At 38.9% G+C, this 23,064-nt stretch overlaps 1 protein-coding gene across 10 annotated transcripts in view; it reads right to left on the bottom strand.

The window, feature by feature from the left end:
* Window positions 1-23,064, bottom strand: part of MBD5 (methyl-CpG binding domain protein 5) — a 256,499-nt gene that overhangs the window by 87,881 nt on the left and 145,554 nt on the right. For 7 of the 10 annotated variants that reach the window (XM_042860868.2, XM_042860867.2, XM_065561640.1 and 4 more), the window contains 2 exons: window positions 22,469-22,521; window positions 382-1,068 (listed from right to left, as the gene is read on the bottom strand). In XM_042860868.2, coding sequence (XP_042716802.2) covers window positions 382-494 — 113 coding nt within the window. In that variant the 5' untranslated portion in view covers window positions 495-1,068; window positions 22,469-22,521. The remainder of the gene's footprint in view (window positions 1-381; window positions 1,069-22,468; window positions 22,522-23,064) is intronic. The other 3 variants (XM_024108004.3, XM_042860866.2, XM_065561641.1) reach the window with 3 other exon arrangements.

Genomic DNA, 23,064 nt, shown 5'->3' with positions numbered 1-23,064 from the left:
AAATCTATGTGAACAATTCAAAACCACAGAAAAATAAGCAGCAGCATAGAATTATTCATGCTACTTTATATCAGCCCTAGTTAAAAAAGTACAGTAATTAAAACTGGATACTGGAATTTTTAAAACAAAGCAGCAACAAAAAATGAACGATAGGCCAAATTCTCTGCTGGTCCAACCTGGAACAGCTCAGCTGATTTAGACAGAGCTGCACCAATTAACACCAGCAGAACATTTGGTCTAATATTTCCAGAAGGAAAAATACATAAAGTTACTGTATATCATCAGGAGAGTCACTGCCTTAAACCAGCTTTCTGTCATTATCAAAATAAATAAATAACTAAATAAATAATAAAAAGAGCACAGAATTTACATAATCCTCACCTGATATAGAGCACTCCATTTTGATCCACTCGACGTTGCCAGCCAACTGGAACTTGTACTGCTGGCGGACCTCCATCTTTGTCCCCTCCGTCACACTCCTTTCCGCCATTCATTTTTCTGTTTCTGCTTATGACTCTTCAAAGATATCAACAGTAAGATGATATCCTTATATTACATGTCATTATGGCCGTCAAAAGAAGGCCATTCAATACATCTTTTCCCAGATTGTACAAAGTGCATTGGGAGGCTCCAGCTCAATTTGGAACCAAGGCCTTAAAATTTGCCATTTTTTTTGCTAATGAGTCAGTTTCCCATTATAATGCACATTAAATATGCAATGTTTATTATGTATTCATAAGGATGAACTACATGGGTAAAAATGAATGCTTCCAATTTAGGAAAATCATAATTCACCAATGCTCTATTACCTGTCAGAAAGGGGAGGGGGGGGGTGAATTTTTTAGTTTGACAGCATGACTCCAAGCTTGATGACTGTCTAAGATAACTTGTATTTTGTGAGAGCTAGTCTCATTTTTACAGATATGAGTCAGAGTTAATACCTCCAGGTATTACACCCTTTATATGCCACATTCTTTTTGCTTTCTCTTTATCTTCCACTCATTATCCAAGGTGCTGAGGGTATCTTCCTGTGATTCTTTCATGACTTCACAATTCCAATGAAACAACCTGAAAAAACACATAGCTGTGTAAAACACATGCAGCTAAACAAATGTGCAATAAAATGATCTGAAAATTCAAATACCATAAGCCACTTATTTACTCACAAAATCATGCCTTGGGTGATGAGAGAAACTGTTACTCACTAATATACCCCATCTATTTAAGGCGCTCAGAATCAAACCTTTAGCACTTAAAGAAATTTTCAAGTAAACCTTAGAGGAAGTGTAAACTTGCAAATGTATATCGTTTACATATAAATGCTACTGAAGTATTCACATATTAAATCTAAGAGTGTGCGATGTTAGTCACTAAAAGGTTAACACGCAATTTGGATCAATGAAATAGCCCACTTTAACTCAATGGTAGTACAGAAGTATTCTACTATAAGTTACAACTGAACCATTTGCCTTAATGACTTAAAAAAACTTATTTCTAAAATGGAATTTAATTAAATGTTTTTAAACTGAAAAATTACTGCAGAATAGGCTAATATATTTGAGCTTTAATTCTACCCAGGTAATCAAACCAAAAAAAATCATAGCAAAAAGTAAGACAGCATCACTTGATTTCTCAGTGCAGATGTGGTATCCTAGTTTGCACGTTCTTCTGCATGATCTCATCAGAGCACCTACTGAACTGCCTGATTGGCACAGGAAAGTAATAAACTTGTCGCATAACATTATATTGTATGAGTAAGCCCTATTAAATATGTTCACAATGACATGAACTCCTGTTATCTCCCCAAAATGAAGACATACAAGTATTTCAAAAAGAATTAACTCTCTAGAAAGCAAGTTTTATTAAGGTGAAGCTGAATAGGAAAGATTTAGTTCAAAATATACTGTAAAAGCTATAAAAATAGTTCTAGAAATCAAAAGGTAAGACATTGATGAATCTCCATAGCAGTAATGATGCTGTTAGAGCTTTTATTTTGAATTAGTTTAATGCTATATCTGCTCTATCTTTCCTCTTGCTAACTATTATTTTTCAAATACAATACTTTGTCTATTGAACCAGCTGATTGTAACAGGGAATGTGCTTCAAGAGAGAGAGATTTCAAATGTACTGCATTTAAAACATCCTATGCTAGTTCAACATTAAGGTTACAGAGAGAGAGAGAGAGAGAGAGAATGCAAAAATTAAAATTTCCTACACCAACACCGTCTTGTCTATAATGCAAATATTTTGTGATATATACTTAAAAGCAAAGCAGTTATATATTAAGCTATGGATTTAACAAGAAAAACAGAACAATCCACCTCCCACAAACAGAACATTGAGCATATACATCCTATAGAAACACAGACATTGCTTGTATCATATGGGTTTACTTAAGCAATGCACATTCTTTGAACTGTGCTATTTTTACATATGAACATCAAGAAGTTTACACTTTCTTTCTTTCTTTCTAAGACCCTTGTGTGATATTTACTAGAATGGCGTGATCTAGAAGGACAAGGATGCAGGCTGGACACTGTCTTGGTTAAGGTTGCAGAGACTTGGGAGTAAACCTTCAGTTGGGATAAGGGAGCCAGATGCTGGTTTTGGGACTTGCTCCTCAGCCATGAAGAAGGCCCAAGGAATAGCTTGTAATCTTGCACTGAAGGAATCCATTTAATATTTCCCCCACTCTGGAGGTCCCTTATGGGGATCTAAGCCTTGAAAACACACAGAATTTTAAATAAATACAAGTTTGGTGGAGAATAAGGGGCTTAAAGATTGGTCAGGGAAGGTCCTGGTTAAAAGACAAAAGTCAGGCTAAATCAAACTGCTTCTTCAAACCTCATGAGTTGCCCAACATATGCAGGGCATCTTGCCTGAAGCATGCGCCTCTTGAGTTTACATTTTGAACTGTAAATGCATGCCTTTTAAGTAACATAGCTTATTTTATTACTAAACTGCGAGGTCTTACAAGCGCCAGTGAACACAGAGAAAGGATACAAAGGAATAGAGAGATTAGATACATGGGCAGGAAATAAATGTAAAAACGTGGAAAATTTTATACTAATTTATCTGATGAATAATAACCCACAGATATTCAAATTATAGGGAGAAGCCTAGGATTTAGGTGTCCGGTATCTTCAGCAGTGCACTCTCAGATGAACGTCTCTGCCTTTGGAACTTCCTACCTGCCACTGCCCATACAAGCCTGAAGGTGGAGGACTACAATGGAATTGATCTAGGAGTCACCATGAAGGTCATACAGAGACTTCAGCTGACACAACATGCAGCCTCATGTCTCTTTCAGAACTATATGTCAACAAGCGCATATTACATGTCCTGCCATGCACTACACTGATTTACCACCCGATATCAGACCTTTTTCAAGATCCTGGTCTTCCTTTACAAGTCCCTCAATGAGAAATAACTTGGAAGCTACATATATAACCTACTGACATTGCAATGATGGACAAATATACTGCAGCTGATGGAGCCTAAGATGAGCTTCATGGAAGTCAGAAGCAGAGCTCTGCACTATAAAATTCTCTTCCACCACAGATCAGATTGAACTCATATCTTGTCACTTTCAGAGTTCAATATCTTCTCTCTTCTTTTCACAGATCTTTCCTTCCTATCCCACCAATACAGGATGCTACCAAAGAGCATGAAGACACTTCTCTCTCTCTCTCCAAGAGTTCATTCACTGCAATTTTAAATGCTATAACTGAGGGAGCAGCAGAGATTATAGTCAAACAACTAAAATATAGTCAAACAACTTGCCTAGTGTCAGACAACAATAGACCTATCTTTTAATCTCCGTATTTGGCAATCAGAAACCATGGTGATAGGCACATTAGAAATACATGGATATGATAGACTAGATAGAGTTTGGCAAAGTGCAGGTCACACCGCAAGACTTTTTTGTGCAGTCAAGATTTAGCGGAACATTATTTTATTTTATTTTTGTTTGTTTGCTTTGTTCTGATTAGTTGGATGTCTTAGGTCAAGTCAGTTTTTATGAAGAGCAAGACTGAGTTAGTTTTTAGCTCTGTATATTATTACTATGTGTACTTTTGTTATAGCTTCTGTATTAGACAGTGAAATAAGTCTATTTCAGTTAGAATTAACTTTGTATAATAACATAAAAAATCATCCAAATTTAATTGGGGGGAGGGATAGCTCAGTGGTTTGAGCATTGGCCTGCTAAACCCAGGGTTGAGAGTTCAATCCTTGAGGGGGCCACTTAGGGATGTGAGGCAAAATCAGTACTTGGTCCTGCTACTGAAGGCAGGGGGCTGGACTTGATGACCTTTCAAGGTCCCTTCCAGTTCTAGGAGATGGAATATCTCCATTTATTTATTTATTTGCCACATTGAAGCACATGGGATAAATATTAAGGAGAACTGCCATCTCTCACCCTGCTAATAGGACTACTTCGCTTCCTCATGTTGCTATTGAATGTAACCATATTGGATCCACTACCAGGAAATTATAGACAATATTTGAAGATATAGTTCAAGTTATTTTTAAGTAACCCTATTTTATTGGTTTTGCAATGTATTGTATCAGCTAACACTGATCAATACCATGCTATTTAAAAACAGCTAGTGTTGATCAGATCAGCCATTTCCTATTATCATATTTTTCAAGCCATGTATAAACAGTGAGAGTAATTTGCATAACTGCCTGCATAGAAATTTTAAAAATATTTTTAGCGTGTACAGTAAGGAGGCACAAAATGCTTGTTTCAGTCAAGAATATCTTTTTTAGACTAAGGCTTCTTTCTGTCAAGCCTTTTGACCTTGAGAAATGTTCAAGGCTGAAGGATATGCAAACAGCAACAGTAGGATTTTAATAACACAAAAATAGGAGCATATGTATGATTTAAATACATAGGCCACATGGCATTGACATGTTAGTTTTTTTCAGATACAAGTATTGCATACAACATACTGCAGTGAAGGCCCTAAATAGAAAACACTGAACTGTGCTACTCAGCTTGGCAAACATGGGCTTCTGATCCTGCAATTTACTGCACCCGTGTGAAGCCAGTGACTCCACATGTAGTGAATTGCAGGAATAGGGCCTTGGTTCTTGTCTAGAAGATCTCATACACAGGAGCACATAACATTATAATTTCAATCTTTGACTAGTCACATGCATATGTCTGTGCATGTATATGTTGGGGAATGCTAGTGGAAAGTGTAATATACTACAGCAGCATTGTATGCATTTCCACTATATTAACTGTAATGATAAATTATCAACAATTATTTATTGTAGCCATTACACATTACTATCAATGTATAATTAATAAAAATAAGCAGCTGACATGAACATTTTTGTACAAATCTTTCATTAGCCACATTGGTGTGGTGGCAATCTTCAATTATTTTATTATGTAGAACCTATAATAAGATATGCATGATACCAGAAATTTACATTTTAAACATCTGATCTTACAAAGTGTTGATCACTGCCAAAGCAGCACTCAGCATATCCCTAGTATCAAGCCTTCAGGCAGGCAGTAAAAAATGATAATGAAGTCCAATGACAGACAAAGGAATGGGGGAAGAGATATAATTCAAATTGTTTAATCATGGCACACTTTTTTGGTCATAGATGCGTTTAATAAAAAACAACAACTGAATTATAGAATCATAGAAATGTAGGACTGGAAATGACCTTGATTGGGAACCTAGTCCAATCCCCCTGCACTGAGGCAGGACCAATTTTATTTAAACATCCCTGATAGGTGTTTGTCTAACCTGTTCTTAAAATCCTCTAAGGACAGAGACTCCACAACTTCCCCAGGTAATGTGTTCTAGCACTTAACTACCCTTGAAGTTTGGAAGTCTTTCCTAATGTCTAACCTAAATCTCCCTTGCTCCAATTTAAGCCCATTACTTCTTGTTCTGTCCTCAGTGGTTAAGGAGAACAAATTTATCACCCTCTTTATATCATTTTTTTTATTTAATTGAAGATAGTTATGTCCCCCACCCCGTCTTCTCTTCTCCAGACTAAACAAACCTAATTTTTTCAATCTTTCCTTGCAGGTCATGTTTTCTAGAACTTCAATAATTTTTGTTGCTCTCCTCTAGACTTTCTCCAATTTGTTCATATCTTTCCTGAAATGTGGCGCCCAGAAATGGACACAATACTCCAGTTGAGACCTTATCAGTGCTGAGTAAAGTGAAAGAGTTACTTTTCATGATGTTGTTTTTATAATCAATGTTATATGAAAGCACAGGGCAAAGGATTCTAGATGGATAGTTAGTTGTGCAGACCTAGACAAAAGCAGTAAGTTATTAGGAGAGAACTGAAGGAGGGGAAAGAAGGGCAGTGGCGTGGCATCACCACATCAGTAAGTTAGTGAACATTTTGGTGGTTCAATGTAGATTTCAATGCCAATAAGGATCAACAAGTAAATCATGGAATCAAAGAGAATGACAGCTTCCAAGGTGAAAGTGTGTCACCCACAGAATACGTGGCCTCGACCTAGCTTCTGAGATCCCTACTTTTCTCACCAACTCAGGGTCTTCTACTAAATCAACATCAAAAAAATGATTGCTCCTCCTGACTAGCAATTTTTTTTAAATATCTTGTCAAAAATCTCCATATACTCGCTCTATCCTAAGGTAATGACTCTCAGACATCAGGGCCACCCATTCTAATATGCATATTCTGTGCGTAACCTCTTAGCAAATCAAGAGATGGGGAGTTGCTCTTCTGTTTATGCTGTCCTATCTATCTTGAATGCTCTCTCCCTCTCCCCACACCAAGTCACTGCCTCTCCTTATACTGTGCTTTAAACCATTCTTTTTAGCTTTGTTTTGAAGTTAACTCAGGGAAATATGTTAAAAGATATTCATGTAAACACCATATAAAAACACTGTACTGGTATTTGTGTTATCACTTTCTAAAAAAAGCTTCCTCCAATTATTACTTTATGTGCTTTAGTTTTTAATAATCCATGTTCTTACTTTTTTGTAATTCTGCATTTTAGGATGTACGAAACCTGCCCCTCTCCATGCTATGTAGTCAATGCTTCCAAATAAAACATTATCAGTTCTTTTTAAACCCATAGTAAAATGGGAAAATTTAGTGCAAAACAAAAAGTAATTTAGAAACTAAAAACAACAGTCTAAACTTGTGCATTATCACAAAACTACAAACATAATATTTATTTCACTGAGTTCAACTAGTAAGAGATAAACTCAGCTAATTAAATGTTGGTGACCTAATATATCCAAACTAGTCTATACAATTTAAAAAAACTAATAACTCCACGAATGTCCAAAGCATCTACTGTGCAGCCAGAGAAAGGATACTTATAAGACTTGATGGATGTTTGCTGACTTGTGTGTGTGCAGGAAACAGGGCTTGCTTTTTCTTGGAGAAGGGCCCCAGACTCTAGACTTAACTTTCGCAAGAACTAAGAGCATCCACAAAACTCCCACTTTATGATCCAAAGACAAACCTCACTTTTTTTATACTTTGCTTTCCCTTACAGAATTACTTATTAGTTTTCTTTATAACTAAAAACAAACACCACATGCACCTTTCCTTCCTGTGGGGAGAAGTTGAGAGAAAAATTTGACTTGCCTGAAAGTCAATTTATTTATTTTTAACATTGGAATAATTCTAGATAACACAGTGATGAGTGTCACATAAGAACACAGAACAACAAACAAACAGACTAACTACACGCTAACAAAATAGGAAATGCTCTTATAAAGCATAGCTCTGGGGATGGAAGCACAACAGCAATTTTTAGCTTCCCACAGTAAATAACTTGATGTTCAGGCTATGCAAAGTTAAAATGAGACCTCATTTGGCTATTACTTGCTAATTATTAATCTCTGTTTAAGTATTTCAAAGCAATTAATTAGGATTCTCAACTGTCATCTAATTAGACAACAATGCTTGTTGCTTTAATTTATGGAGTGTTTTTAATTTTTAAAACTCCGTATTCTGCTGACTAATGAGATTAATATTGAACATTTTGTGAAGTGCTATTTTCACTTAAGCAATTAACTTAATCACAACAAATGTGAGGATAAAGGTTTCCTCTCTCTCCTGATCTTACTTTGTTGTACTGAATTTTAGGAGTAAAGTATTGCTGCACATATAATGACATAATACATTACTTTCTATTTTGAGGGAGACCCCCCCCCCCGCGCAAACCGGCCCATAAATGGGGAAAACAAAGGTTAGACTGTGGCAATCTTAAATCTGAGCTATGATGAACTGCGGAGTTGAAATGATACATTTTTAAACTGCACCAGCTTGGCGTAAGGTTTGAACTACTGCTGCTTACTTTGTTATGATACTGGCCTCAACTGTATCAGTGTGTGAGCTCTGCTTTGTGCTGGTGCAGTATTTCCGCACTGGGGGTGGAAGGGGCAATAGTGTAACTACATTGGCCTAGTTGCACAGGTATGAATTTCCTTAGAGCAGACAGACTTTGATTTAACCATTCTGTAAAATGCAATAATGACATCCTGCTTCAGAAGGGTCTTATGTTTAATTCACTCATGTTCATAAAGAATTCCAAGATGCTTGAATGAAAGGTTCTATAGAAGTGCAAAATATAATAGAATACATTTTTTCCAATGTACATGGTATTCATAATGTCTTTAAATCAAGAATGGGATATCTTCCAAAAAATGTGATGTTAACCAGAAGTTATGGACTTGGTGCAGGAAGTAGGCGTGAAATTCTGTTGTCTGTGTTCATAGAATCATAGAAAGGTAGAGCTGGAAGGGACCTTAAAAGGTCATGTAGTCCATTCCCCCGTGCTGTGGAAGGACCAAGTACACCTTAACCATCCCTGACAAATGTTTGTCTGACCTGTTCTTAAAAACCTCCAATGATGGGGATTCCACAACCTCCCAGTAGTTACCTATCCTTAAAATTATAAAACTTTTCCTAAAACCCATTCTATATCTCTCTTGCTACAGATTAAGCAGATTACTTCTTGTCCTACTTTCAGTGGACCTAGAGAACAATTGATCGCCATCCTCTTAACAACAGCCCTTAACATATCAGGTCTCTCCCGTTCCCATTCTTCTTTTCTCAAGACTAAGCATGTCCAATTTTTTTTAACCTTTCCTCTTGTTGCTCTCTTCTGGTCTCTCTCCAATTTGTCCACATCTTTCTTGAAGTGTGGCACCAAAAATGGACATAGTACTCCAGCTGAAGTGGGACAATTACCTCCCATGCCTTACATATGACACTTCTAAAACACCGCAGAATTATATTAGCCGTTTTCACAACTGCACCACATTACTGACTCTCATTTAATTATGGTCCACAGTAACACGGGTTCTCAAACTTCATTGCACCCCGACCCCCTTCGGGCAACAAAAATTACTGTCTGACCCCAGAATGGGGGACTAATGCTTGAGCCCGCCTGAGCCCCACTGCTACTGGTGGGGTGGGAGGCAGGTGAGGGCAAAGCTGAAGCCCAAGTGCTTCAGTCCCAGGCAGGGGGCCTGGAACCTGAGCTCCTCCGCCCAGGGTCAAAGCCCTTGGGCTTCGGATACAGCCCCAGGCACTGGAGCTCGGGTTTCAGGCCCGGGCAAGTCTAAGCCAGCCCTGGCAACCCCATTAAAATGGGTTCACAACCCACTCTGGGGTCCTGACCCAGAGTTTGAGAACCTCTGCACTATAATATAGCCCCTAGATGGTTTTGGCAGTACTACTGCCTAGTCAGTTATTTCATATTTTGTATTTGTGCATTTGACTTTTCCTTAAGTGTATTTGTGAGACGGTGTTGAGGAACAGCAGCTGTACCAACACTCTCATTACTGTGTCACCAATTACATCGCCCCAGAGTAAACCTGAGAGGCACAGTTGTGCCAAATTGACAGATTGGGAATGGGATGGAGAGAACTCCAAGGCTAACTAACCTATTAGCCCAGATAGTAGAAAGGCATAGGAAGGAAAGGGAGGGTGGGGGGGGGAGTCTGGCGGCTTCTGAGAGTCAGAGCCAGGAGATATCTCTGAAAGGGAAGATACCTTCTGTCTCCACTCTCCTAGGCTGTGTGTGCTAAGGGGTCTATGCTATTATAAATACAATTCTGCACAATTTGTAAGGATGGTGGGGAGAACACTGTAAATAAATTGCAAAAGGTGTTTGACCAGAAAAACGTTTCTGAGTGGTTTGTGGTTAGAAAAGAGATAAGAGTTGGATGACACCCTGTCACTTTTAACTTTTCTTTATGGAATTTCATCTTGTTGACATCAGACCAATATATTTTCCAATATATCACGGTCATTTGCTCCCCAAAGTGCTTGCAACTCCTCACAGCTTGGTATCATCTGACAATATTATAAGCATAATCTCCACTCCATTATGAAAGTCACTAATGAAAATATTGAACAGTTCTAGACCTAAGATAGATCCTTAGAGATATCCTCCCAGCTTGAAAACAAACCACTGATAATTACTTTTTGAGTGTGGTTTTTCAACCAACTTTACATCCACTTTACAGTAATTTAATCTAGACCACATTTCTCAAGTTTGCTTACGAGAATGTCATGTGGGACGGTGTCAAAAGCTAAATCACGCCTACCACTTCCACACAGTAGGCCAGTATCCCTGTTGAAGAAGGAAATTAGGCTGGTTTGGGGCATGTTTTATTCTTCAGAAACTCATGTTGGTTACTTGTTATTTATTACTCTGTTATCCTCTAGGTACTAATTTATTGTTTGATAATTGATTAACAATTTGTTACAGTATCTTTCCAGGTATTGAAGTTAGCCTGACTGGTCTATAATTTCCTGGATCTTCTTTGCTCCCCTTTTTAAAGGCAGGTACTATATGTCTGCCCTTCTCCAGTCTTCTGGGACTTCATCTGTCCTCCAGGAGTTCTTTTAATTTAAGACAATTGCTAACGGTTCACAGATTGCTTCAGCTAATTTCTTACATACCCCGGGATGAATTTTCTCAAGCCCTCCTGACTTGATTACATTTAACTTATCTAAATATCCTTTAAATTGTTTCTTTCCTATTCTGGGTTCTGTTCCTTCCCCCTTGTTGCTAATAATAATTGTGTTAAGTATCCGGTCACAATTAACTTTCAGTGAAGACTGAAGCAAAATAAGCATTAAACACCTCATCTGTTATTGGCTCTTCTTTCAAGTGGTGGACCTACACTTCCCTTCATTTTTCTCTTGCTCCAAATGTATTTGGCGAACCTCTTCTGATGGTCTTTTATGCCCCTTGTTAAGAGTAACTCTTTTGTGCCTTAGTCTTTGGATTTTGTCCCTACATGGTTGTGCTATTCTTTTGTTCTCATCCTTAATAATTTTCCCATGGTTTCACATTCTGGCCTCTTACTTTTCCTCCTATGTTTCCTTTGCATCAGGATAGTCTGCTGTCATACTGTGTTATGCAGGTGGTCAGTCTAAATGACCACAAAAATCCCTTCTGGCCTTAAAATACATGAATCAACGAAAGCGTAAAGTTTTTTATCTTGTTTCAATGATGGCTAGGGGAAAAAAGATAAAAATATTTAAAAAAATGTGATTGATAATGTGAAGGGTACATTACCTATCAATTTCTTTGAATACTGAACATATGATACTATAGGTACTAAAATGATAAACTAATAATACTGCCTGTTTTGAGTGGGGAGGAAGAGTTGATGAATTTTTACGTGCAAGTACAAGGAATTTAATGGTGTAAGCCAAGCCTTATGCCTGATCTTCCTACCAATGCTCACCGCGTCTGAGGAGAAATAGTCTCCACAGAACTGTGGTGTCCCTCCAACCATGCAGTAGCCAGGATTGTGAACTGGCCAGCATACACTGTGCCAGGTATAGATTCCCCCAGAGAGTTTCCTCCTGTGGAGCAATGAGGAAGTTTGTGACTCTCTAATGCCCTTTATTCAGGGCAATTTATTTTTCATACTCTAGCACTATAGTCAGTGAACAACAATTACATAATTTACTCTTTCTTTAAAATTAAGTTATCACCGCATATTGCCAAACTGAGTTTAAAAATATAATGAAGCAAGAGGTTGTATCTGAACAATCCATGACAAAGATTGAACCATTGGAAAATTCACTGTAAATGTAGAATTTACAGTCTGCGTCTGTAAAATATTCACCTGTACCAACACTATTTCAGAACTATCGGGAAAGAACTAGGTTCCCATCATGCAACAGGCGTACACTGATAAACTAAATAAGAATAGCAGAGCTGGTGTATTATTAGTTTGTGAAGAAGTCACCAATCAGGGCCAGATTTATTTCAGTTCATGCAGGATCTGAATTGATAAGCAAAGGGTCCTGTGTGCCAGTTTTACACTTCCAGTCTCAGAGCCTCTGACCCAAAGGGTTGTTGTAGCAGCTAGCAAATGCTGGAGGGCAGCAGTATTCTGACCATGTCTCATTCACTTGTTAGGGACTGCTGAGGTGGGGTTTAACATAGGGCCAACTATGCAACTCTCTTTATAGTATAAAACTTGGTACCGTATGACATTTTGATTAAAAAACTACTACAATATAAAATTAAGATGGCATACATTAAATGGGTTAAAAGCTGGCTAACAGATAGGTTTCAAAATGTAGCTGTAAATGGTGAATCATAAATCAACCAGATGTGTTTCTAATGGGGTCCCGCAAGGATCAGTTCGTGGCCTTATGCTACTTAACATTTTTATCAATGACCAGGAAGAAAACATAAAATAGGGTTACCATTCGTCCGGATTCCCCCGGACATGTCCGGCTTTTTGAGCTAAAAATAGCGTCCGGGGGGGAATTTGTAAATGTCCGGACTTCCCCCCCGCCCCATGCAGAGCGTGCGCGGCTAACAGGGCAGCCGGCCGGATGGTGCCACTTACATGGGGCTCGGACAGCCAGAGAGAGCACCTCCTCCGCCTCCCCTACAGCAGAGATCACTCCCTCCCTCCCTGCATTCGCAGATCGCCTCCGGCTCCTCCCCGCTCCTCCTCCACTGCTGCCCAGCATGCCGGGACGAACGGCTCAGGCCGTTCCTGAGCTAGTTCACAGAGAAGTTAGGCGAAGGCAAACAACAAGGGGGCCAGGGGGTCGGAGAAGGGGCAGGGAGGTTTTGGAGGGGGCAGTCAAGAGACGGAAGGGGGGTCGGGAGTTCGGGGGAGGGCTTTCTGGGGGGGATGGATAAGGTTTTGGGCAGTCAGGGTACAGGTAGGGGGTAGGGTCCTGGGGGGCAGTTAGGGTGAGGAGGGTCTTAGGAGGGAGCAGTTAGGGGACAAGGAGCGGGGGGGTGTTTGGGAGTTCTGGGGGGGGCTGGCAGGGGTGGGGAGAGGGATCGGAGCAGTCAGGGGCCAGGGAGCAGAAGGGTTTAGATGGGTTGGGAGTTCTGGGGGGGGGCTGTCAGGGGGTGGGGAGTGGTTGGATGGGGCGTGGGAATCCCAGGGGTCTGTCTGGGGGTGGGGGTGTGGATAAGGGTTGGGGCAGTCAGGGTATAGGTAGGGGGTAGGGTCCTAGGGGGCCAGTTAGGATGGGGGGAGGGTCTCAGGAGGGGGCAGTCAGGGTATAAGAGGCAGAGAGGCTTAGGTAGGGGGTGGAGTCCTGGGGGGCAGTTAGGGGCAGGGGTCCCAGGAGGGGGCAGTCAGGGGACAAGGAGCGGGGGAAGGGTTGGGGGTTCTGAGGGAGGCAGGAAGTGGGAGGGGCAGGGGCAGGGCTAGGGCAGGACAGGGGTGGGGCTAAGGCAGGGCTCCTCCCATCCTCTTTTTTGCTTGCTGAAATATGGTAACCCTACATAAAACCATCAGTGATGAAGTTTGTACATGACACAAAAATCAGGAGAATGGTAAATAATGAAGAGGACAGGTCACTGATACTGAGCAATGTGGATTACTTGGCAAGCTGGGTGCAAGAAAACAATATGTAGTTTAATATGGTTAAACGTAAATATATACTTCCAGGAACAAAGAATGTAGACTATACATACAGGATGGGGGACTCTATCCTGGGAAACAGTGACTCTGAAAAGGATTTGGGAATCATGGTGGATATTGCTCAACATGATACTATGATCAAAAAGGCTAATGTGATCCTTGGATGCAAAAGCAGGAGTACAGAAGATACTTTTCCTCTGTATGAGGCACTGGGGCAACCAGTGGAACCATGCTGTGTCCAGTTCTTGTGTCCGCAATTCAAGACAGATGTTAATAAATGGAGAGGGTTCAGAGAATAGCTATAAGAATGATTAAAAGTTTAGAAAGCATGCTTTATATAGTGATAGACTCAAAGAGCTCAATCTAATAAGTTTAACAAAAAGAAGATTACGGGGTGCCTTGATTACAATCTATAAGTACCTACATGGAGAACAAATATTTGATAATGGGCTCTTCAATGTAGCAGATGAAGACATAACAACAAGATCCAAAGGTTTGAAGTTGAAGCAAGGCAAATTCAGACTGGAAATAAGGCGTACATTTTTAACAGTGAGGGGTAATTAACCTTTGGAACATTTTACCAAGGCTTGTGTGGCTTTTCCATTATCAGCCATTTTAAAATCAAGATTAGATGTTTTCCTAAAAGATATGCTCTAGGAATTTTTTGTGGGAACTTCTATGGCCTGTGTTCTACAAGAGATCAGACTAGATGATGGATGGAACCTTTACTGAATGGGGGAGGCAAGCTAGCGACAGACGATGTGGAAAAAGTAGAAGTACTCAATGCTTTTTTTGCGTCTGTCTTCACAGACAAGGTCAGCTCCAAGGCTGCTGCACTGGGCAGCACAGTATAGGGAGGAGGTGAGCAGTCCTCAGTGGTGAAAGAACAGGTTAAGGACTATTTAGAAAAGCTGGACATGCACAAATCCATGGGTCAAGATCTAATACATCCGAGGGTTCTGGCTGATGTGACTGCAGAGCCATTGGCCATTATCTTTGAAAACTCGTGGAGATCGGGGGAGGTCCCGGATTATTGGAAAAAGGCAAATATAGTGACAATCTTTAAAAAAGGGAAGAAGGAGAATCTGGGGAACTACAGACCAGTCAGCCTCATCTCAGTCCCTGGAAAAATCATAGAGCAGGTCCTCAAGGAATCCATTTTGAAGTACTTGAAGGTGATCAGGAACAGTCAACATAGATTCACCAAGGGCAAGTCAGGCCTGACCAACCTGTTCACCTTAGCTGACTCTGTGGATATAGAGAAAGCAGTGGACATGATATATCTTGACTTTAGCAAAGCTTTTGATACAGTCTTTTACAGTATACTTGCCATCAAGTTAAAAAAGTATGGATTGGATGAATGGACTATAAGGTGGATAAAAAGCTGGCTAGAACTTCGGGCTCAACGGGTAGTGATCAACGGCTCGATGTCTAGGTGGCAGCCAGTATCAAGTGGAGTGCCCCAGGGGTCGGTCCTGGGGCCGGTTTTGTTCAACATCTTAATTAATGATCTGGATGATGGGATGGATTGCACCCTCAGCAAGTTCGTGGGTGACACTGAGCTGGCAGGAGAAGTAGATACGGTGGAGGGTAGGGATAGAGTCCAGAGTGACCTAGACAAATTGGAGAATTGGGCCAAAAGAAATCTGATGAGATTCAACAAAGACAAGTGCAGAGTCCTGCACTTAGGACGGAAGAATCCCACACACTGCTACAGGCTGGGGACTGACTGGCTAAGTGGCAATTCTGCTGAAAAGGACCTGGGGATTACAGAGGACGAGAGGCTGGATATGAGTCAACAGTGTGCACTTATTGCCAAGAAGGCTAACAGCATATTGGGCTGCATTATTAGGAGCACTGCCAGAAGATCGAGGGAAGTGATTATTCCCCTCTATTCGGCACTGGTGAGGCCACGTCTGGAGTATTCCATCCAGTTTTGGGGACCCCACTACAGAAAGGATGTGGACAAATTGGAGAGAGTCAGTCCAGCGGAGGGCAATGAAAATGATCAGGGGGCTGGGGCACATGACTTATGAGGAGAGGCTGAGGGAACTTATTTAGTCTGGAGAAGGGGGGTTTCAAAGGGGATGGAGCTAGGCTGTTCTCAGTGATGGCAGATGACAGAACAAGAAGCAATGGTCTCAAGTTTCAGTGTGGGAGGTCTTGGTTGGATATTAGGAAAAACTATTTCACTAGGATGGTGGTGAAGAACTGGAATGGGTTACCTAAGGAGGTGGTGGAATCTCTATCCTTAGAGGTTTTTAAGGCCTGGTTTGACAAAGCCGTGGCTGGGATGATTTAGCTGGAGTTGGACTAGATGACCACCTGAGGTCTCTTCCAACCCTAATCTTCTATGATTCTATGATCACAATGGTCCCTTTTGGTCTTGGAATCTATGAATCCTCAGTTGGCCAGAGTAATGAAAAGCAGAATTAGTGGGGGCCAGTAACTGGCCCACAATGTCTAGACAACAATATACAGTAAAAGAATGGAGAAAGCTGCATGTAATTCCTCTGGAGATCTGGTGACAATTGTTGGCTGCTACCATCACTGACATACCTCTGATAAAAGAACTTTTCACCTGAATTTCAGTAACCAGACAATCTCAATGGAAAATGAAGATGCAAAACCATAAGTAGTTTTCTTATAAAGAACTAAATGCTACTCTGTAAAGTGATCAATATTCTTATAATTATGTTCTTTTGTATGCTCCATACAAGAATCAAAGTGGACTTAAGATACCTTTTCATACACCCCACAACGTCTAGACTTTAGGGGGTGGGGGGGGGGGGGGAGAGAGAGAGAGAGAGAGAGAGAGAGAGATATGCCCTGGCTATGAACAGATAAGAAGTAACAGCTTTTCCTTCTTTCTTTTAAAAAATTATTATATATTCTATACTTAGAAAAGTATCACTCAATATCAAGAAATAAGTACCCACAAATTAATTCTTATATATATTTCTAATGCATACATTAGAGCTACAGAACAATTTCATCAGTTTAGGTTTGTTTTTCTTTTTAAAAATAAAATTTGTATTCAGTCTAACAATTTACATTCCAAGTATGAACCTGAGGCAATTTAAAACAGTGAATTTACTCTGTAGAATGGAATTTTAAGTCATTATTATGAATACAATCCACTTGTGTCACGTTCAGGATGGACTCAATGTACATTACCAAGTGCCTCTGGCTTGAGCACCAAAGGTGACCTGGACAGGACCACAATGGTTCGTCTACGTTTTAAAATGGCTGAAAGCCATTCCTATTATTTTCAATAACTGGCCTCTTTTCAATCCAAAAACACGAAACTCTAATGAACCCACTTCCTAATTAAAATTGATAGAACTTGTTTTCGAACTTTAAAGAAGCAAAAAAACAAAGTACTATATAGCAAGAACCTGTCTACATAATAAAGATTCCAGTCACACATTTCAAAATATTGTTATAATGTTATTTAGATGTCTTGAAATATTTTAAGACATTCTAGCACATAAAGAGCAAAAATATTTATAACTCTCTTTCATAAGATTCCTTTTTTAAAAAAACAACAACAACCCAGACACCATGGCTAACGAAGACAAGCCTCCAAATGGCTGGGGAACATTTTTTCCCCCCTCTCTCTTGCTTCTGTTGGAGAGGATTTTTCTGTCTCCCCCAATATTTACTTTGCTATGGGAGAATTTCCTGACCCTTACCACACTTTAACTTCTGGAAGAGCAGTTTCCCTCTAGATCTTAATTGTTTGGGGCGAGAATGAGTGGCTGATTTTCTGGTTGCATGGCTTTTAGCTTAATTCTATGTGGCTGATCTGTGAGCTGGATTTATCAGTTCATAAGAGCTTATTTCAGGTCACGGCTTCAGCAAAACTTTCCCACAGCTCATTGACATTCAGTTAGCTCTGGAAGACCCCACCACTGATGGTATTACATACTAGTAAGAAAGACAGATTCCAGACCAAGAAACAAGGAGGCTTCAAAAAGCCAAACACAACATTGTGCAGCTGAAGGAGAGGGAATTTGAACTTCCAAAGTGCAATAGGCACAAGAAAGGACCTTTAATATTTAAAAAATGTATTCAACATGTCACAGGCTTAAATGCTTCTCTTGCTGACCTAAGTTAATAAATCTGTTCACCGAAAATTATCAATGTAGTTTTTGAATTCTGTCAGATCAAGAGAGAAGGAAATGAAAAGAAAGTTAAGAAAATCTTTGAAGGTCACATTCTGATTATGACCTCACATCTAATTCAGCTTCAAATATTTTTAAAGCACCGGAACAATGTTGCAAATACAGGAACTAGGAGTTCAAAGGTTGATCCAAGGACATAACATAGAAAGATCAAATTTATTCACCCAAACTCCAGACCCTTGGTTCCCAAAGGCCAAATCACTTAAGGTGAACTCAGTTTTCATCAGTATTTTTAGACTATAGACTATATGGCCAAACGATTAAACGAGTACCTTTTTGCTGTACATTCTAGAGGCACTTGATAAGTAAGTGCAGAAAATACTGACCCAATAAATATCAAATTAACTATTTGTAAATTTTGCTTTTATCTGACAGCTTCTCAATAGATCATTTTGCACACAGGCCATTAAGTTGTGATAAAATACAGAATAATAATTAAAAAACTAATGTAAAAATGGAACTCAAAATTTCCATTAGTTTTTACTTACATGCTTTTTTAAAAATCAGCCCGCTGGAAATATAGTCAGTGGATATGATCTGTTGGTACGACACTCATCCCTTGCTTAAGATGACCCCAAAAGTTCATTAATTGTGCAATGTGTGAATTCAAAAACAAAGCATTTGAGAGTAAAAAAAATAAAAAATAAAAAAAAAAATCACACTTGTGCAGAAAGAATGCAGAGATCCAAATTGTATAAATTACATTAAATCATCTTGCTTTGTACTAGGAACCGAGCACTCAATGCAGAGAAATATTAAGTCATTTGAGTCATTCAGACTGAGCTTCTGTGCAAGAGAATGTCAAAAATATAGTGGGATTGCAAATTAAACCTGTAAATTATGCTTTTGTGCTAAAGTACTAAGTCATGTGACTAAGCTATTTTTAGAGACATGAAATGTTTTTTTCCCCAAGTGCTGTTCTTAAAATTGTTTACTGAAACATTCAGCAAATAATCAACAATTTCCCTAGTCTTTCTTGAGAAGAATACTCTTAAAATAACAAACTATGTTAACATAAAATTAAATATTCAGGCACCTTAATGCAAGCTCTGTATCATTACTTGGTCTAATAAAACAGTGTTTAGTGAGCTCATGCTGGCTGTCTGTAATGTAGTATGCTGCAGACCTGTACAGAATGATTTATGAATGTTTCTATTGCAATAATACAACATCTTTCATTGTTTTACAAAATCTAACAATTAATTCTAGTGGATTTCCCCCCCCAAAAAAAGTGATTCTCAATAGACTGAAATGGAAGACCAAACCTTCCTTTATTGTAAGAAGATAAAAGATAAAAACCCCTTGATAACTTTATTTGAATTTTTTGGTTTGAATATTGAAGCAACTCAGTAATATATGTTTAAGTACAACAGCAGAAGTTGAAATCCTAATATTTTTGGATCAGCCATATTGGTCATGAATGCTTTAAATGATTCTTGTTGTCCAATGTGCATTTGTAGATGAAAACTTTTGTAATTAAATTCAAGTATTTAGATAATGTGGTGCTCACTATGAACAAGCAACAAGAATCAGAAAGAAGGAAGTAAATCAGCATTTGAGTATGTGTTCAAACCACCCAACCATAAGAGTTATTTTAAATAGGCCATAGACCTAATTATACTTTTGTGTAATATTAGCATTTAGCAAGTTTAAATAAATACTTCTTCAAACACATATGAAGTTGTTACTCCCAAAAGACTATATTTTTCCCTTCTGTGCATGTAATGCTTTGGTTAGCATTAATGGGACTTGTGAGTGCAGATGGAAGAAAGACTATATCCAAAATCTCTGTTCCATTTAGTTGTGAAGATAAATGATACTAAATCAATGCTCTTTATTTTGATAGATAAAAATGTTACCCTAATGCTTTTTCTCCCCTCAGGGAAAAGTTTCTTTGACTTATTTTTCTTTTATGAAAAAAAACCTATGGCAGATTCAATATTTCAAACAATTTTATTTGTAACATGGTGGATGAGCCACTTATAGCATGTTTTGAAAACTAAAACTAGCTGCTACCAGTATAGACGTTTTGGCATTCTTTTTTAAATAATTTAGGATAACGTTTAATGGTGTTTTGGTGCCAACCTGCAACTATCATGCACTAAAATAAAATGAATGTCTCTTTAGGATTCTAATCTACGTAGATAAAGACATTAAGATCAGTTCTTATATTTTGAATTTGAGTGATTCTGAGCCCTGAAGAGATGTTTGCAATTTTTGGACATGATCCTGCACACACTTACTTACATACATATTCTTACTGTTTTCAACAGAGTTGCATGTGCAATCAAAGGGTATTCATAGGATTAAATGTGCACAGGATTGGTCCCTTAAAGGTAAATTAAAAACAAACAAACAACTGCCTAATCTACGTCAATGTTGAAATATTAGGGGCAAGCCAAATATCATATACCAATTTCAGCTTACTTTTGTACTGTGTGGTAAAGAGCTGACATGTAACATCAGTTTACTATTACTAAAATTACATTAATAGGCAATTTAGATATAAACGAAAGACCAGATGTGGATGATAAATTATAGAAAATTGCTGGGGTAACTTCACACCACATGTGCTTACAGTCTACTTAGCCATACATATGGAGAATTCCCCACAGTGTAGGGAAATCCTTGGGTGCATAGAGGTACTGTAGGGGCTCCAATGTCGCCTCCCACCTTCCTGAGCTGCCATTGTGAGGGCTATGCCAGGGCAAAATGGAACATGCTTGGCTGATCAATAATTGCTGGAACAACCTTTTGGGGCAGTGACAGTCAGTGCAAATTTGAGCAGCCTCTACTTACATTGTTCTAATTTATGCTTGGTATTTGACTGTTGCACAGATGGTCCTGGGATTAGGACAGTGCAAGAAGGGCGTAGAGCCATTCATGCCACCCTCTCTCCCTTCCTCCTGCTCCAGTTTCTATATATTAAGATGTATGCCATATAATTTCTTCTCAGAGATATGTGGCTGTGGCTTTTTTTTTTTTTTTTGGGGTACAATTACAGTATTATCTGATTATCATCACTTTAAGGGACAGTATTTCAGATGTGTAGCAGGTACACTTGCATTGGTATGAAATGTTCTTGCACTTACTCAGTTAAGTATGACAGCTTATGTTTTAAAATACGTGGCAATACTTGTCACTCATGTGGGACTAAAATGTGGCTCTTATACTTTTTGGACTGAATCCTGGTCCCATTGAAGTCAATGGCAAAAAATTCTATTTACTTTCTTGGGACCAAAGTTTTGCTCTTAAATTGTGTAGGAAAATATGGATATAAAGTAACTGTCAATAAACAAGCAAACAAAAGAAAAACCATTTTAACTTCTGCAAACTCTCTCACTCATGAGTAGTCCCCCACTTCAGTTAATGGGTATCCCATTAATAAACATAAGAAAGAACTACTTGTGTACATAAGGATTTGCAGGATTTGGCCCTACTGAAACATTTATAAAGTATTCTGTATTAAGTTTTCCCATTCTTAGTTAGTTATCTCTACACCTGACAGATGGTCTCCTGAAAAGGGGTCCAGAAGCTCAAGCATTTCTATAACAACAAAAAGCGGGTGATTTTACCCCTTTTATTTGCCTCCACTCCATGAACAATTACCACACATACATCTCTTTTGGCCCATGAAGCCCATTAACTATAGGGGTAATAATTCAATAAATAAACCATCTTTGTATATATGACATTTTCTTATATCTTTATTTTCTCCATCTGCTAGAGCCAGTCAGAAAATAGAAACCCCTTCAGCAAATAAATTTTGCAAGGTGTGTGTGTGTGTGTGTGTGTGTGTGGGGGGGGGGGGGGGATCATTCCAAATTGGGACAAAAAGCCAAAATGGCAACCTTTTTTTCCAGGAAGGGATTTCTAGAAAAATTCAGTTTTGGAAGAACCAACACAGAATTCTTCCATTTCCCATCTGGAAGACTTGTCAGTTTCACTTTCTCACAGCAGATAAAGTGAAATTGATAAGATGCAGAGAGGGGGATGCTCAGCCAGAGAGTTAGGACACAGCCTCTGGCAGGCTGCTTGGAAGCCATTATTTTGATTTTCCTCATGGAAAACAAACTTTTCAGCAAAATTGAAATTTTCCTGTGAAAAATTTTGATTTTCTGATCAGGGCATTTTCTATTGGAAAATTATTCAGAAAGAAAAGTCTCAACCAGCTCTTCCATCTACATTATTCAACCTGAGTGAGTTGTTTAGGGAATACACTTCTCAGTTAGAAAAGTCTCTCTCTCCCCATCCCAACATGCATTATTTTGGTTTATTATACAAGTCATGTGATCAGAAGTGGTCCAACTAAAAAGTACTTATTGCTTTTCAATTAACAAAGTAAGGTACAGTATTTAATTGTAGCAGGAAGCAAAAACTGACCTTTTTCCTTGCTAAGGATTAGACATAAGGTGGGTATGTTCATCCTGTTCATTCTAAGATGAAAAACAAAGGACTAGTTGATAGAGAAGATACACAAATGTATATTATAATAAAAGTTTAACCTTTAATAATTCTCAGTTTGCCCAAAAATTTTATAAACTCACTTGGGTAGACAAATTTCGTAGTCTTTTATTTCTACTAGCAAATGACTTTGAAGCAACTGCCTGCTTGTTAACACAAAGGCACATCGTTTTGTTTAAAACACCACAAGCATGGCAAAATAAATCTGATGTTTAAATCTGTTCTAATCAAGATTATTTTTATTTTAGCAATAATATTAATAAAGTGCTCAACTGTGGGTTTGCCTTTACTTCAGAGTAAGGGGCAGTGTAGTTTTGTGCTCCCTGAATCGCAATCTCTCTCCTATTCCAGCAAGGGATTAAAATTATGCCAGGTTTATTCCTACTCTCTGTTGCCTGGTGTATTGACAGTGGGGGTGACAGACTCAAGGCTCCACCCAGTGACTACACTCATTGGGCCCCCTTTCTGTTCATTTGCAGGAGGGAGGGATGCAGCAGCTCTTTGGTCTCTGCTTA

The sequence above is a fragment of the Chrysemys picta genome, chromosome 11, assembly GCF_011386835.1.
Source record: "Chrysemys picta bellii isolate R12L10 chromosome 11, ASM1138683v2, whole genome shotgun sequence".
Classification (NCBI taxonomy): domain Eukaryota; kingdom Metazoa; phylum Chordata; order Testudines; family Emydidae; genus Chrysemys; species Chrysemys picta.
Note: the sequence above shows the minus strand (reverse complement) of the source record. Positions and strands in the feature narration are given on the sequence as shown.